Source organism: Felis catus, chromosome C1, assembly GCF_018350175.1.
Source record: "Felis catus isolate Fca126 chromosome C1, F.catus_Fca126_mat1.0, whole genome shotgun sequence".
In the NCBI taxonomy this organism is placed as follows: domain Eukaryota; kingdom Metazoa; phylum Chordata; class Mammalia; order Carnivora; family Felidae; genus Felis; species Felis catus.
The window spans coordinates 27,456,178-27,472,299 of record NC_058375.1 but is presented as its reverse complement, the minus strand read 5'-3'; the positions used below and the strand labels follow the sequence as shown (position 1 = coordinate 27,472,299).

The window sequence follows — 16,122 nt, the reverse complement described above, 5'->3', positions numbered from 1 at the left end:
GAGGAGCAGAGAGAGAGGGAAAGAGAATTCCAAGCAGGCTCGACAATGTCAGTGAAGAGCTCAATCCCATGACCGTAAGATCATGACCTGAGCTGAAATCAAGAGGTGGACACTTAAGTGACTGAGCCACCCAGGTGCCCCTTCCAGACATATTGTTAAGTGATAAAGTGAATCATAGAATGATATGCAAACAAACAAGATTACACATAAACATATGCATAAATAGCTAATGCACATAAAAATATCTGAAAAGATACATACCAAACTATTAGAATAGTTTCCTCTAAAAAGGAAAATGGGATGAAGGGTATAGGCAGGTGAGGAGGCTGGAAATCACAGTATTTCTAGATTGTCTAAGTAAGTTTATAATGAGTAGATATTTATATACTGTTTTTCTAATTAAAATAAATTTAGAAAAAGTTATTATGGTATTACAAATATTTTCATCAGTGGGTTTAGATAATTTTCTATACTCTATAAAGACTCCATTGTTCAGATTCAGGTAGCAAGTACTTTAGCAATGTGAAAACCTTGGAATGTATGTAGAGATGACATAATCAACCTAGATTCTAATGCTTATCTCATCTTCAATTATTGATTGACTAAGGGACAAGGGAATATGAACACAATACCAAATCTATCAACACTATGTGAAGCAACTGAGAATTAAGTTGCCAGGGGTACGGGGGTGGCTCAGTTGGTTAAGCGTCTGACTCTTGGTTTCGGCTCAGGTCACAGTCTCACAGTTCATGAGTTCAAGTGCCACATAGGGCTCTGCGCTGACAGCATGAAGCTTGCTTGGGATTCTCTCTCTCTCTGCCCCTTCCTCTCCCTCTCTCTCTCTCAACACAAATAAAAATTTTAAAAATAAGGAAAAAAAAAAAGAAATAAGTTGCCATTAGAAAGGGAAACATTCTTGTTCTATGGAAATGACCTAAGCCTATCATACATTTCTGACTGTTAACACTTACCCTATCCCGTCCAATTGGCAGTGGGTGTGCCGTGTACATGTTTCTTTTGCCATCATAGCCAGGCTGCCGATCACCAAATATTTGCATCTTGAAGTGCCGTACCATTGTGTCTACTACCTCTCTTAACAGTAATGGAGAGAGTGGCAATTAGCTTTGAGAAATGGTGAATAGTAAGGAAACTACCGCTATACTTTAATCACCTAAATTGAGTTCAAAACTACTTGGAAAAAGTAAGAGTTAAAGTTAGAATTGACTTCAGTAACTAAAAAACAGTTAGCAATGGTCAACTAAAGAAAGGTGGCAACAAGTGAGCAAAGGCAGCTATGAGATGATAAGAAAGCAGGGAATAAAAAGAGAGCATAAAATTTATGGCAGCCTCTCAAACTCTTATTTTCACAATCCTCTCTGATGATAAATATAGCCTTATGAGAATAACCTATCTTTGGCATCTAAGTTTGGCATGAATATTTGTAATTCGTAATTGTTAGCAACTAAGCATCCTCATTCAAGTATAATGGTTTCAGAAAAAAGAGTAGGCAGAAATTCAGAAATCTGAGGACCAATAAATCTAAGATGCATATACTCCGAGGAATAAGTCAATCCCTTTGCCAAATGCTGGTAATTTATTATTCTGCATACTGTCTTGCTTTATGCCAAAGTACTCTTGAGCAGTGTGGAGAAGGAAATGTAAAATATCCTTATTCCATAAAGATTACCAATGTAGTTTCTTTCTTTTTAGAATGAAAGCCTCAATCAAGCATGCCTAGCTTTACTTCAGGGTTTTTGTGTGTGTGTGTGTGTGTGTGTGTGTGTGTGTGTGTGTGTATATATATATATATATATATATATATATATATATATATATATATATATATGCTGGACCACTCTGTATGCCGGCTTTAGTTACCTGGCAACTAGAGTATATGGTTTGAGATGGACAGATGAGTGTGTGAGATTTTGGAATGCTAGAGTCAATGATAGCTCTATATCTCACCAACGTCTAGTGAATGGTACATGTGCGAACTATATCTTAAAAGCCAAAACATATTACAACTGGCTAAGGCATTAATATTCCACAAATAAAATCTGTGGGAAAAGACACACATTTATAAACTCAATCACGCAACTGAAAAAAATTAATGGAGAAATGCAGTAGCATATATTACCAATTAAAAAAAGCTAACTTAAGAACAATACATTTTCATATTAGCAGGGTAATTCCTCATTTTACATTCTTTTTAAAAAAAAATTTTTTTAATGTTTATTTTTGACAGAGAGAGAAAGACAGAGCACGAGCAGGTAAGGGGCAGAGAGAGAGGGAGACACAAAATCTGAAGCAGGCTCCAGGCTCTGAGCTGTCAGCACAGAGCCCAACGTGGGGCTCAAACTCACAGACCGCGAGATCATAACCTGAGCCAAAGTCGGACGCTCAACTGACTGAGCCACCCAGGTGCCCCCCTCATCTTACATTCTTAAATTATAACCATAAATAGTTTTATAGTGAAGAGATATTTTCACCTCTGCTCTCACTTAATCTATGCAACAATTTTGTGAGACAAGTAGGCCAATGATTATTGTTTTCATAGTAAACAGAAAAAAAAAATACTACTTCATAATAAATAGAAAAAAAATACTTGGGGCGCCTGGGTAGCTCAGTCGGTAAAGAGTCCTACTTCAGCTCAGGTCACGATCTCACGGTTTGTGGGTTCGAGCCCCGTGTCAGGCTCTGTGCTGACAGCTCAGAGCCTGGAGCTTGCTTTGGGTTCTGTGTCTCCTTCTCTCTCTGCCCCTCCCCCAATCACACTCTGTCTCTCTCAAAAATAAATAAACATTAAAAAAAATTTTTTTTTAAAGAAAAAAAAATCAGCATAGGCAAGTGATCTGCCCCTGGTCACAGAGTGAATAAGTGGCAGAACTGCATGACCTTGGGCAAGTTACAAGAAACCTATCTGTTTCTTTTCATTTGTAAAATTATGATAATCACAATATCTACCACAAAAGTTTGTTGTATTAAGTAAATAAATATACATAGAATATTTACAACAGTGCTTGTCACACAATAAGCCTACTTACTCTGGTGTGCTCATGGATAGGACTCCGAGGATCTTCCTATCTTCTGAATTATCAGATTTGTCCTCTTTACTGGATTATTTCCTTCAGCATACAGATATGCTATCATTTCTCTCATCTTCAAAGAAATTAAACTTCCTTGACCTGACTTCCTCCCCATTTGAACATCCCATTTCTCTGTTCCCCTTTGTGTCAAAATCCCTTAAAGAAGTTGTCTCTAATTGTTCTTTCCCTGTCTCTCCTAAACCTTCTCCACTTCTCCTCCACCAAAACTACTCTTGTCAAGGTCCCCAGTGAGCTCCACAATGCTAAATTCAGTGTTCCTTAAACATTAGATGATAAAGCCTTCCAACTTAAAACATCTTCTTCCCTTGCCTCCTTGTTCTGTCCTGGTTTTCACCTATCCCAGTGGCCTTTCCATGCCAGTCTCCTGGCTTCCTCATCTCCCTAATTTTTAAATATTGGGGTGCTTAGAGTCTTTTCTCTTACAGTCTTTTTTTTCTCTAACCACGCTCACTTCCCATATAATCTTACCCAGCTCATGGCTTTACCACCAATATGCTGATGACCTTCAAATGTTTGTCACCAGCCTAAATCCGACCTCATCTATTCGAGTTCCTACTCAACATCTCCACTAGGATGTCTAATAGACATCTCAGCCCTAACATGCCCAAACAGGTCTCCTGATCTGCCAGCCCTGTTGACTGGGTTAGGGAAAACCCATAGTTTTCCCCATTCCAACAAGTGGCAACTCCATTTTTTCCACTTGCACAGGACAAAAACCCTGGGATCAGTCATGACTCATTTCTTCACTCATATCCCATGTTTAATCCATCAGCACATCGTGCTGACACTACCTCCAAAAAATTATTAAAAACATCTCAGTTGGTCACCCCACCCCCATTCTCTATTTTCTTTCCCTGTTTAATTTTTCTTCATAGCACTTATCACCAACTAACACGTAACAATTTTTGTTTGCTGATTCATTTATTTTTGGTCTTCTCCCCTATTAGAATATAAGCTCCTCAAGGGTAGAAATTTTTGCCTGTTTTGTTCATGTTGTATTTCCAGAGCACAGAACAATACCTGGTACATAGTAAGCACTTAATAAAATGTTCGTTGAATGGATTAATGGTAGCCATTAATGGTAACTATTACAGTTGATTTCAGTTATATAATAGCCAAACAATTACGGGCTTGCATGAGATTAAACTGTACCAGAAAGCCATATTATTGATCTATAATAAGAAAAATATCCAGCAGCATAAAATATTGCACTTGACACCAAAGGCATTCTTAGAAAGTAAGGATCTTAATATTAAGGATTGTTGAATATGATGGCGTGAAAACAGAAAAAAGAAAATCGGGTGTTCTTAGCATTGTAAAGATATCTGCTACAGGACTATGTCTTCACATTTGGTAAATTCCTGCCATACACACCAAAAAGGCTTAAATCATCTCATCCAGACCCCACTTGGGTAATGTTAGAATTAAACAGAACTTCTCTCTGAACTTCACTTTTTTCAATACTCCAAGATGATTCTTCTGTCTTTACACTTAAATTTTTTTCATGTCCAATACCAATATTTAATAATAAAATTAATTTTGGGATAGTTATTTTTTAAGATTTTATTTTTAATTAAACTCTATATCCAATTTCAGGATCGAACCTCGTCTTGACTCTTGATCTCGAGCCCCGAGATCAAGAGTCGCATGTTCTACCAACTGTGCCAGCCAGAAGCCCCAGAATTTTCAGATAGTTCTAGTTTCCTGTACATACTAACGCTTCACCTATTTTTATTTTATTATCTAAATTTCTGCTACCATTGGACAATGAGAGTGACTTTCTCCTTCATTTGGTAAGTATTTACTGTTGGACAATAATGTATCCAGCACTGCTAGAATCTGTAGAGGATAACCAAGTATGAGACAACAAAGCTGCTATCAAGAAACTTACCATCTTAGAGAAAAAACAAAGCCTACATGATGAAAGAATTTAGAAAACAATATGATACATAATAAATAAATGATATACATTTAAATATATAGAAATCTACTCTTTCTAGTCCTTACCTGTTGACTCTACGAGGCCGTTTTTCTGGTTTAATATCCACATCATAGTGATACACATCTATTTTAGGAATCTGAACCTGAAAATGATTGGCTAACAGTCGAATTGGTTTCCCAACAGTTCCAAGGCCAGGACGACGAGGTGGCTGAAACAGGCTGGATGGAGGTCCTGAAGAGATTGAAAGGCATTTGATGTGCTATTTGGTCATAAAGGACAATACTCCCTTCACAATCGTGATGATGATAATAATAATAGATATAATTATTGAGATCTTATTATTCACTGAACGTACTCTGATATAAAGAGTTTGCGATATCTTTTAACCTCAGGTTTTCTAGATTTTTAAATATTTTGCCATATTGCTATCATTTTGATTATGGGAGACGTCAAAATTATATAGACAGTATGATGGTCTCCTCTCAGACGTAGGTTACTGTATAAAACTTCCTATGAGCATCAGGTCTGTAGCTACACCCAATGTAGCTCTACATTGTAATCTCTACACCCAATGTGGGGATTGAATTTACAACCCTGAGGTCAAGAGTTGCATACTCTATGGACTGAGCCAGCCAGGTGCCCCCAAATTATATGCATTTTAAAATAAAACCATCCCTAAACTCTAGGGATCATCACCATGTTCAGGCTGGCGATCATCTATTAATCCTCCACAAACTAGCCTCCGTTATTATAGTTTGTACAGGCAGGAGATTAACAGCAGCTACATTTATTAATTTACTTGCTAATTTAGACAGTGAAACAATACCAATAATGTTAAACTTTATAACCTAAAGCTTATAACCTCATGTCCAGATTCTATCTGGACAATGTGACATTGCTTGATCATAATGTCTAGTTTATTCGTTTATTACATGTCAAACCGCACTGTGATTTAGGAAAAAGAGTGTCTGCCTTCAAAGAACTTACAGTCTAGACCAGTGGTTCTCAATGTGGGAGAGATATTGTCACCCAGGAAACATTTGACAAATGCCTGCAGACATTTTTGGTTGTCACAACTCAGGGGGTGCTATTGACATAGGGTAGGGATACAGCTAAACATCCTACAATGCACAGGACAGCCCCTACAACAAAGAAGTATCCACCCAAAATATCAATAGTGCTGAGGGCGAGAAGTTCTGGTCTAGACAGGGCAGTCAACCCAAATTATTCCATTGATGGTTCACAAAATATTCCACAAAAAGAAAAGATTCCATAAGCTAAAGAAATTGCATATTCTCTCCCTTCTCAAAGTTTCAATGTGCATTATTGCATTAAATTCTCTAATGAGTTTTATAATAAATAACATTAATCATTTACCCAACTTATTTTTCCCCTAAATTTTCTCTGTTTTTAAAATCAAATACCTATCACTATTCAGGAGATAAGGATTTGAGGAAACACAGACTGGGTAATACTTATCTAAAGAAAACTTACTTCTTTTTGAGGATAATGTCAAGTAGACACTGGCCTAAAAAATAAACATCTTTTCTGCTACAAATAGGTGTTGAGTACAGTGGGCTGTGATTACAATGGAAAGTTACAACAGGTTCTTATTGCCAAGGCATTTCACCAAGAACAAAGGCAATTCAAAGGAGAGAAAACTTTGAAGCAAGAAGCTATTCTGGTTCAACATCACTTAGGAAAATCAAAGCAAACCCTTTAACGAAATATGTGTTGACAGATCTCCGTATACTAATTTTTAAAGTATTGAAAATCTTCTCACAGATTAAATTCATGGTTCATTCTTCTTCTAAATTCTACTCCTTCAAAACTCAGGTTAGGTGTGACTTCCTTTGGAAAGCCTTTCTGGAAGGCTTCCAGACTGGAAGATGCATCCTTGGTGTATCCAAGACCCTCTGTATAAGGGAGTACATAGCACAAGTGTGTAGAAACAATGTGTTAAATTACTGTCTCGGCCATCGGACTGTAAATTCTTAGAAGAAATGGACCTTCAGTTCACTGTTACCTCCTCAATATCTAACTCAATGACTATAGCACATCGTAGGAATTCAATAAATGTTGAGTTGAACAGTACAGGCATAGCTCATTTAGTTGCACTTTATTGTGCTTTGCATATACTGAGTCTTTTACAAATTGAAGGTTTGTGGGAACCCTGCAGTGAGCAAGGCTATTGGTGCTATTTTTCCAGCCGCAGCACTTGTTCACTTCATGTCTCTGTGTCACATTTTGGTCATTCTCACATTTGAAACTTTTACATTATTATTATATTTGTTATGGTGATCTGTGATCAGTGATTGTTGAGTTGCTGTTGTAATGGTCTTGAGGTGCCACGAACTGCACCCATATGAGATAGCAAAGTTAATACAAAGATGTTGTGTGTTCTGACTGCTCCACTCACTGGCCCTTCCCTTCTCTCTTCCTCTCTTTGAGCCTCCCTATTCCCTGAAACACGACCATACTGAAAGTAGGCCAGTTAATAACCCTATGATGGCCTCTAAGTGTTCAAGTGAAAGGAAGAGTCCCACATCTCTCACTTTCAATCGAAAGCTAGAAATGATTAAGGTTAGTGAGGAAGGCATGTGGAAAGCCAAGACAGGCCAAAAGTAGGCCTCTTGTGCCAAAGACTCAGCCAAGTTGTGAAGGCAATGGAAAAGTTTTTGAAGGAAATGAAAAGTGCTGCTCCAGTGAACATGCGAGTGTTAAGAAAGCAAAACAACCTTATTGCTTATACAAAGAAACTCTTAGTGGTCTGGCTAGAAGATCAAAATGAGGGTGCCTGGGTGGCTCAGTCCGTCAGGCGTCCAACTTCGACTCAGGTCGTGATCTCACAGTTCATGAGATCGAGTGCCATGTGGGGATCCGTGCTAACAGTGTGGAGCCTGCTTGGGATTCTCTCTCTCTCTGTCTGTCTCTCTCTCTCTGCCCCTCCCAACTTGTGCTCACTCACTCTCTAAATAAATAAATAAACAAGCAAACCAATCCATCAAAACAGACACAAAATTCCCTTAAGCCAAAGCCTAATCCTGAGCAAGGCCCTAACTCTCTTCAATTCTGTGAAGGCCGAGAGAGGGGAGGAAGTTGCAGAAGTGAAATCTGAAGCTAGAAGAGAGAGGTTGGTTCATGAGGTTTAAGGAAAGAAGCCATCTCCATAACATAAATATGCAAGGTGAAGCAACAAGTGGTGATGTAGAAGCTGCAGCAAATTATCCAGAAGATCAGTTAAGATAACGAATGAAGGTGGCTACAGATTTTCTATGTAGATGAAACAGCCTTATACTGGAAGAAGATGCCATCCAGGACTTTCACAGCTAGAGAGAATAAGTCAATGCCTGGCTTCAAAACTTCAAAAGGACAGACGGATTCTTGTTAATGGCTAATGCAGTTGGTGACTTTAAGTTGAAGCCAATGTTTATATATCAATCTGAAAAACCTAGGGTCCTTAAGAATTACACTAAATCTACTCTGCCTCTGCTCTATAAGTGAAACAAAGCCTGGATGACGACACATCTGTTTACAACATGGTTTACTGAATATTTTAAGCCCACTGTTGATATTTGCTACTCAGACAAAAAGATCCCTTCCAAAAGATTACTGCTCATTGACAATGCACCTGGTCACCTAAGAGCTCTGACAGCCGTATACAACAGGATTAGTGTTGCTTTCATGCCTCCTAACACAACATCCATTCTGCAACCCATAAATCAAGGAGTCATTTTGTTTTTGTTTTTTTTTTTTAAATTTTTTTTAACATTTTATTTATTTTTGAGACAGAGAGAGATAGAGCATGAACGGGGGAGGGGCAGAGAGAGAGGGAGACACCGAATCGGAAGCAGGCTCCAGGCTCTGAGCCATCAGCCCAGAGCCCGACGCGGGGCTCGAACTCACGGACCGCAAGATCGTGACCTGAGCTGAAGTCGGACGCTCAACCGACTGAGCCACCCAGGCGCCCCAATCAAGGAGTCATTTTGACTTTCAAGACTTAACTATTTGAGAAACATTTTGTAAAGCTATAGTTGTCGTAGTGATTCCTCTGATAGATCTGGGCAAAGTAAACTGAAAACTCTTTGGAAAGGATTCACCATTCTCAATGTCATGAAAAACATCCATGATTCATGGGAAGTGGTCAAAAAAATCAACACTAACAGGAGTTTGAAAGAAGTTGATTCTAACCCTCATGGATGACTCTGAGCAGGTTAAGACTCCCAGTGAAGGAAGTAGCTGCAGATGTAATGGAAATAGCAAGAGAAGTAGAATGAGACGTGGAGATGTGGCTGAACTGCTATAATATCATGATAAAACTTGAATGGATGAGAAAGGAGTTGCTTCTATAGATGAACAAAGAGGGGTGCTTAGGTGGCTTGGTCAGTTAAGCATCCAACTCTTGATTTTGGCTCAGGTCATGATCTTGCAGTTTGAGTTTGAGCCCCGTGTCAGCTCTGTGCTGACAGTGCAAGGCCTTCTTGGGATTCTGTCTCTCTCCCTCTCTGCCCCCCACCCCCTGCTCTTCTCTCTCTCTCTCTCTCTCTCTCTCTCTCTCTCTCTCTCTCAAATAATAAATAAACACTTTTAAAAAATAGATGAACAAAGAAAGTGATTTCTTGAGATGGGATCTACTCCTGGTGAAGATGCTGTGAAGATTGTTGAAATTACGAGAAAGGATTTAGAATATATAAATTTAGTTGAGGGGTTGTGGGAGGAGGAACGAGCTAAATGGGTAAGGGGCATTAAGGAATCTACTTCTGAAATCATTGTTGCACCATATGCTAACTAACTTGGATGTAAATTAAAAAATAAATTATTAAAAATAAAAGTATATAGAGCTATCACACATTAAAAAAATTTAGTTGATAAAGCAGTGGCAGGGTTTGAGAGACTGACTCCAATTTTGAAAGAAGTTCTATTATAAGTAAAATGCTATCAAACATCACTGCATGCTACAGAGAAACGATTTGTGAAGAGTCAATTCATATGGCAAACTTCATCATTGTCTTATTTTAAGAAGTTGCCATAGCCACCCCAAACTTCAGCAACATCCCGCTGATCTTTCAGCAGCCACCAACGTCAAGGCAAGACCCCACGCCAGCAAAAAGATAATGACTCACTGAAAGCTCAGATGATGGCTAGCACTTCTTAGCAATAAAGTATTCTTTAAATTTTTTTTAACATTTATTCATTTTTTGAGAGTGAGAGAGACAGAGCATGAGTCGGGGAGGGGCAGAGAGAGTGGGAGACACAGAATCAGAAGTACGCTCCAGGCTCTGAGCTGTCAGCACAGAGCCTGCCGTGGGGCTCCAACTCACAGACTGCACTGAAGTCGGATGCTTAACCAACTAAGCCACCCAGGCTCACTGCAATAAAGTATTCTTTAATTAAAGCATGTACTTTTTTTTAGACATAATGCTATTGCACACTTAGACTACAGTATAGTGTAAACATGACTTTCACAGGGGTGCCTGGGTGGCTCAGTCGGTTAAGCATCCGACTTTGGCTCAGGTCATGATCTCACGGTCCGTGGGTTCGAGCCCCGTGTTAGGCTCTGTGCTGACAGCTCAGAGTCTGGAGCCTGCTTCAGATTCTGTGTCTCCCTCTCTCTCTGACCCTCCCCCATTCATGCTCTGTCTCTCTCTGTCTCAAAAATAAATAAAACATTAAAAAAATTAAAAAAAATAAAATAAACATGACTTTCATATGTACTGGGAAACCAAAAAATTCACTTGACTTGCTTTTTTTGTGATATTCACTTTACTGTGGTGGTCTGCAACTGAACCCCTAATATCTCCAAGGTATGTCTGTACCAATCATCTCTAGCTCTAGATAGAAACCAAACAGAAACCCAGTCATTCCTAAAACCCAGGAATTGACTATTGTTTTTCATTAAAGCAAAAGTGCATATTTTATACTAAAAATATTATTGCTTGGAGTTGAGTTCCACTTCTGGCATAGAAGGGATATACTCTAGGTGTGGTAAGACATTTAAAAACAAGGTAAGAGATAAATAATAAATAATATCAATGGTGATAGTCATACTGAATTCACCCAATTAAATCATAGACAAGTCAGCCCTGCATATTCCAAGGTACATTTAAGCAATCACTGTATCATAAATCCAGCTTTAGGATAGAAATTGAGAAACAGAATTTTGGAGCAAATGACTTGCCCAAGCACATATAGCTTTGATTTTAAATTGTGACTAGAATTTAGGTTTCCTAACTCCCAGCCCAGTGCTTTTTCTGCCCAATGTACTTCCCAATACTGTGGTATCTATATCTCTCTGAAATACTTGACACCAAAAGGGAAAGAGGCAGAGGAAATGAAAGATGTGGGGTTAACGGAGAAAGATAGCGTGTTCCTTTTCTTTGGTAGCAGAGAAAAGCGAGGAGGTGAGTGGTCATTTCTTTGAATAAGTTTAGGAGATTTATTTAGAAAACTATAACCTAAAATTTTCCCAAAGCTGATTTCTTTGAATTTAGCAAATTGCTTACAAAGAAAGTAAAGCATAGAGGCTACGGCAAAACCACACTGTGTAGGTTTCAACCCTGGTTTTACCACTCCCTAATTGCACGGCTTTGGGCCAGTCTCTTAGTCACTGTGTGCCTCAGTTTCCTCATCTGTAAAATATGGGAAGTGTGATAATAATAGAATCTATTTCATAAATCAATTTTGAGGATCCTATTAGATAATGTATACATAAGGCTTACCACAGTACCTGATAATAGTAAGTGCTTGATAAACGTTAGCTGTTATGATTGTACTTGAATAACTGTTACAGTCAGTGCTCAAAGGTCCCTGGGCTTTATAATGGGGGTATCTCCAAAATTTAGTGAGAAAGTCAGAAAATTACATTTCTGAAAAGGAAACATTACTCAACACAGATTGCAGGAAGTCAACCTTAAATGAAGAAGAGGGCAGGGCACCTGAGTGGCTCAGTTGGTTAAGCGTCGGACCTTAGCTCAGGTCATGATCTTGTGGTTCATGAGTTTGAACGCCGCATCAGGCTCTGTGCTGACAGCTCAGAGCCTGGAGCCCGCTTCGGATTCTGTGTGTCTCTCTCTAACCCTCCCCCAGTCACACACACACTCTCTCTCTCTCTCAAAAATTAATAAAAATTAAAAAAACATTTTTAAAAAATGAAGAAGAGGGCAATAGACTAGGAGTCAGATGACTCAGACTCATCTGCATTTCACCTCTCACCCTTGAGACCTTGAAGTCACTTACGCTCTCTGAATCTCTTTACTCATCTGTAAAATGGGGCTAATGCCTGCCTCACCTACCTCTCATAGGATCAAATGAGCTAAGAGCTATGAAAGCACCTTCCAGACTGTAAAGCACTGTAAAAATAAACATAATTAATGTAGCCAAAATAAATGGTAATCTAACTGAATACATTTCTAAGTTATTATTGCCAGAAACCAAAATGGGGTGAGGGGAGAGCATAGTAAGATTAAGAATGCTTCAATGATTTTCAAGTGAGGAGGGCAGAAAGCACTAGTCCAGGGTGTTTGAACAAAACTGAAGTGCCTCTCTCTTGGTCCTAAGACAGCCTGGATAAAATATCCCACAAGACTATCAACTCCCTTTGCTCCAATTCTATGCTCAGCAAGCAGCTTATTATTAATTGGGTTTCCAAGATACTGTGACACCAGAAAAGGAGTTTGCTAGACAGCAGACAAGAAAATATTCCAGTCAACAGGAAAGATCTATGTGACATTTTAATATATTCATTTGTGTCTTTAAAGTGTGATTAGTGAGAACTTTCCACAATCCTGAGCAAACTAAGTCTTCAAATCTGCAAAAGCTAAAACCAACCAAAAAAACAAAGTCCCTAGGCCTCTCCTAACGCTACCAGGTTGATCTTTTCCATGCAATTCAGTTTGTATACACAGTTACATAGTCTCTTCCAGCATCAGCTCATAAAATGCAACAGTTGCTTCAATTATGAATTATTAACGGGGAGGGAAGAAGAAACATTTGTGGAATACCTACAATGCAGTAGTCTCCACAATAAGACTGCTCACATACATTTCATTCTCACAACAATCTTGCAGCACATAATTATTATTGCCCTCATTTTATAGATGAGGAAATGAAAGTTCAAAGGAATTAAGTAATTTGCCCAAGGTTATACAACTATTAAATTACTAGATTGGATTTGAACAGAAGTCTGTTACATTCCTAAAGACATGATCATGCCTTTAGCCGGGGGACATAGCTGAAGGAACCCAGAGTAATGCTCACATTGAGGTTTATCAAATAATATTAATGTCACAAACCAATTCATTTTTAAAAGGCATATGAAATTTGATTATGTGGGCCTTTAAAAAATACTTTAAGCAGCCAGTTAAGGTAGGGTTTAATCATTCAGCTATGTAAACAAGTTCTAAGTAAACAAACCTGCAAAGTTTCTAAACTCAAAAGGCAAAGTGAATTTTCTATCCACTAAAAAAATGAAGTGCCCTACAACGAAGTCCACTATGTAGACAGGGTTTGATATTAAAGTTAATTCTATCACAGCCTCTAAACCCTGCCCTACTTAGCCGAGGCATTAGAAACCTGGTGCAGTTTGAGGTGGGAGCACCAGGTTCTCAGTCTGCAGGGCAGCTGTTATAACCTGGAATGGTTCCCTTGGTTTGGGCCAACTGGGGGAGATAAACAGAGGTCATTCATAAAGATGGGGAATTTCAGTTTCCAAAGCACTTTCCCCTTATTTGATCCCCACAACCACCCATAACCCAGTGAGAAGAGAACTCAGGGCATTAAAGCTTATGCTAGAACGGGCTCGCTGGTAACTCACCTGTCACTAAGGCACTAGCCCTGATCATTCTGGGACTGTCGCACAGACTAAGGGCCTTTGAGAAAGGGAGGGTACTTTGCCCCTTGGCTTTTGGGGGTCATAAGAAGTATTTGGGCGAAGTTCTTCTTCCTTATCTGAGGGCTCTGGACTGTCTACCAGTGCAAAGAAAAACACGGGTGTGGCCCCATGCTAAGAATACCCCTGGCAGTTCAAGGGGGTCCTTCCTGGTCCAGTTCGGGCCAGGCCTCAGCTGAGCACCTGGCACAGATCATTCCTTCTGAGAACCAAACTGGACTGCCTCAACCCTGGAGCGCAGACCGCCCCCCACTGAGGTTGGGTTAGGACTCCCCTCCCCCTGGGAACCCGGGTCTCCATCCTGGGCCTGCCTCCCTTAGACCTCGAGACCTGGGTTGTCTCTCCAGGCTGGGGCGCGGTCTCCGCCCCCCGAGGCCCGGGTCAGCTCCCTCTGCCTTATGCTGTGGGGCACGGATCCCCTTCCCCCAAGCCTGACGGCCCGAACCCAGGTAAGCAAGGGCCGATGGGGGACACGCGGAGCGACGGGCCCTCCCGCGCGCCCGCCCACCAGTCCCGGGGCCGCGACCCGGCCCCGGCCCGAGCGCACTCCTCACCAGGTCCCAGCGCCTCCATGGCGGCGGCGGGGGCCGCCTCGCCCCGGTCCCCGGCGCCTCCCGCTCCGGGCCCCGCCGCCGCCGCCGCCGCCGCCGCCGCCGCGTAACGCTTGATCTCCGGAATATTGGCGCTGGGGGGGCGCCGCGGAGGCGCGGGCGCTGGGCAGGGGGCGGCGGCGGCGCCCGGCCCGGGGACAGGGACCCGGCTCCCGCGGCTCTTCCGGCCTCAGCGACAACAAAAACAATCCCCGCCGCCGCCGCCGCTGCCAGCGGGAGCGGGAGCGGGAGCCAGCGCGCGCGCCCGCCGGGCGGGGAGGGGGCGCGGGGCGCGCGCGGCCCAGGGTCCCGGCTCGCGGAGGGGGCGTGCGCGGCCCCGGGCGCCGGGTCCACCGAGCCCGGCGGGGGGGCGGGGCGGGGTGGGGCGGGGGCGGGCGCGCGCCCGGAGGGGGCAGTGCCCCGAGGACGTGTCGGATGCGCGCATGCCCGCCCGCACTGCCCTGTCGTCCAGGGCGGCCAGGCCCTGGACCTGGCTTCGCACCGTGGTCCCAGAGCCACCCGGCAAACAGTGCCCCGCAAAAGACCGGGATTCCAGAGCCCACTGATAAGCAGACACAGTTCTTTACTTCTGGGGGTAGTAAGTGTCCTATGATTCACGTCAGGCACCTCTCTTTCCTCTCACCTCGGACCCCTTCTTTCTCCTCTGTCTCCTCTTTCTCCACTGTCCTGGGACAGAGAACACCAGGGTAGCACAGATGCAGTACTTTTCCTCCATTGCTTCATCTTAATCACATTCCCAAGTTGCCCTCCCCATGCAGCCCGAAAGCACCCGGGAATGGACCATGATGCATGGTGCATTCTCTTGCTGGCCCCCCACCCCAAGCAACTCTGGTCAGCAAGTCTCCTCGTAGCAGCCAAGAGCCAAGGGAGCAACACCCAGTCCAGGGCAACATGGCCAGCCCAGCAGGACCAGCGCCTTTGGGGCCTTTAGCTGGAACTTTGAGTTGGATGGAGAGCACAGCACTTACAGGCCGAGAAGCAGTTTCTAGCCAGCAGAACAAGGGAGCCGTCGGCTCACCCGTTAAAAAGATACAATGTGTGTGTGCTGTATTAGCTTGCTAGGGCTGCCATCACAAAGTACCACAGACTGAGTGGCTTAAACACTTAAATTAATTTTCTCCCAGTTCTGGAGGCTGGACGTCCAAGATCAAGGATTGGTTTCTTCTGAGATCTCTCCTTTTTGCTTGTAGATGACCGTCTTCTCGTTTTCTTCACATGGTCTTCCCTCTGTATATGTCTATGTCAAAATGCCCTCTTCCTGTAAGGACACCAGTCAGGCTGGATTAGGGCCCAATTTACAGACTTCGTTTTAACTTAATTACCCCTTTAAAGACCTTATCTCCAAATACAGTCACCTTCTGAGATAGTACGGGTAAGGATTTCAACATATGAATTTTGAGGGGAACACGGGTCAGCTCATAACATGTAAAATGAGATATTCATTTGAGCACCTACCATGTGCAGCCAAACAATCAGGTAACTATCACATGTAATGATTAAAAATGTTAGGGGCACACCATGGCCAGGCACTGTATTGTGGACTTTATGCATCATTTAATCTTCACAACCACCTAT

The 16,122-nt window shown here is 41.8% G+C and overlaps 2 protein-coding genes across 4 annotated transcripts in view; one reads left to right on the top strand and one right to left on the bottom strand.

Annotated features, from left to right (window-relative positions):
* AGO4 (argonaute RISC component 4) overlaps positions 1-14,852 on the bottom strand; it is a 41,615-nt gene extending 26,763 nt beyond the window's left edge. Inside the window, exons 1-3 of the mRNA XM_023258472.2 lie at positions 14,491-14,852; positions 5,115-5,280; positions 972-1,092 (exon numbers count right to left, since the gene is read on the bottom strand). Coding sequence (XP_023114240.1) covers positions 972-1,092; positions 5,115-5,280; positions 14,491-14,509 — 306 coding nt within the window. The 5' untranslated portion in view covers positions 14,510-14,852. The remainder of the gene's footprint in view (positions 1-971; positions 1,093-5,114; positions 5,281-14,490) is intronic.
* CLSPN (claspin) overlaps positions 14,201-16,122 on the top strand; it is a 70,415-nt gene continuing 68,493 nt past the window's right edge. For all 3 annotated transcript variants that reach the window (XM_019836646.3, XM_045035537.1, XM_045035536.1), the window contains exon 1: positions 14,201-14,385. In XM_019836646.3, the coding sequence (XP_019692205.2) occupies positions 14,335-14,385 (51 nt within the window). In that variant the 5' untranslated portion in view covers positions 14,201-14,334. The remainder of the gene's footprint in view (positions 14,386-16,122) is intronic.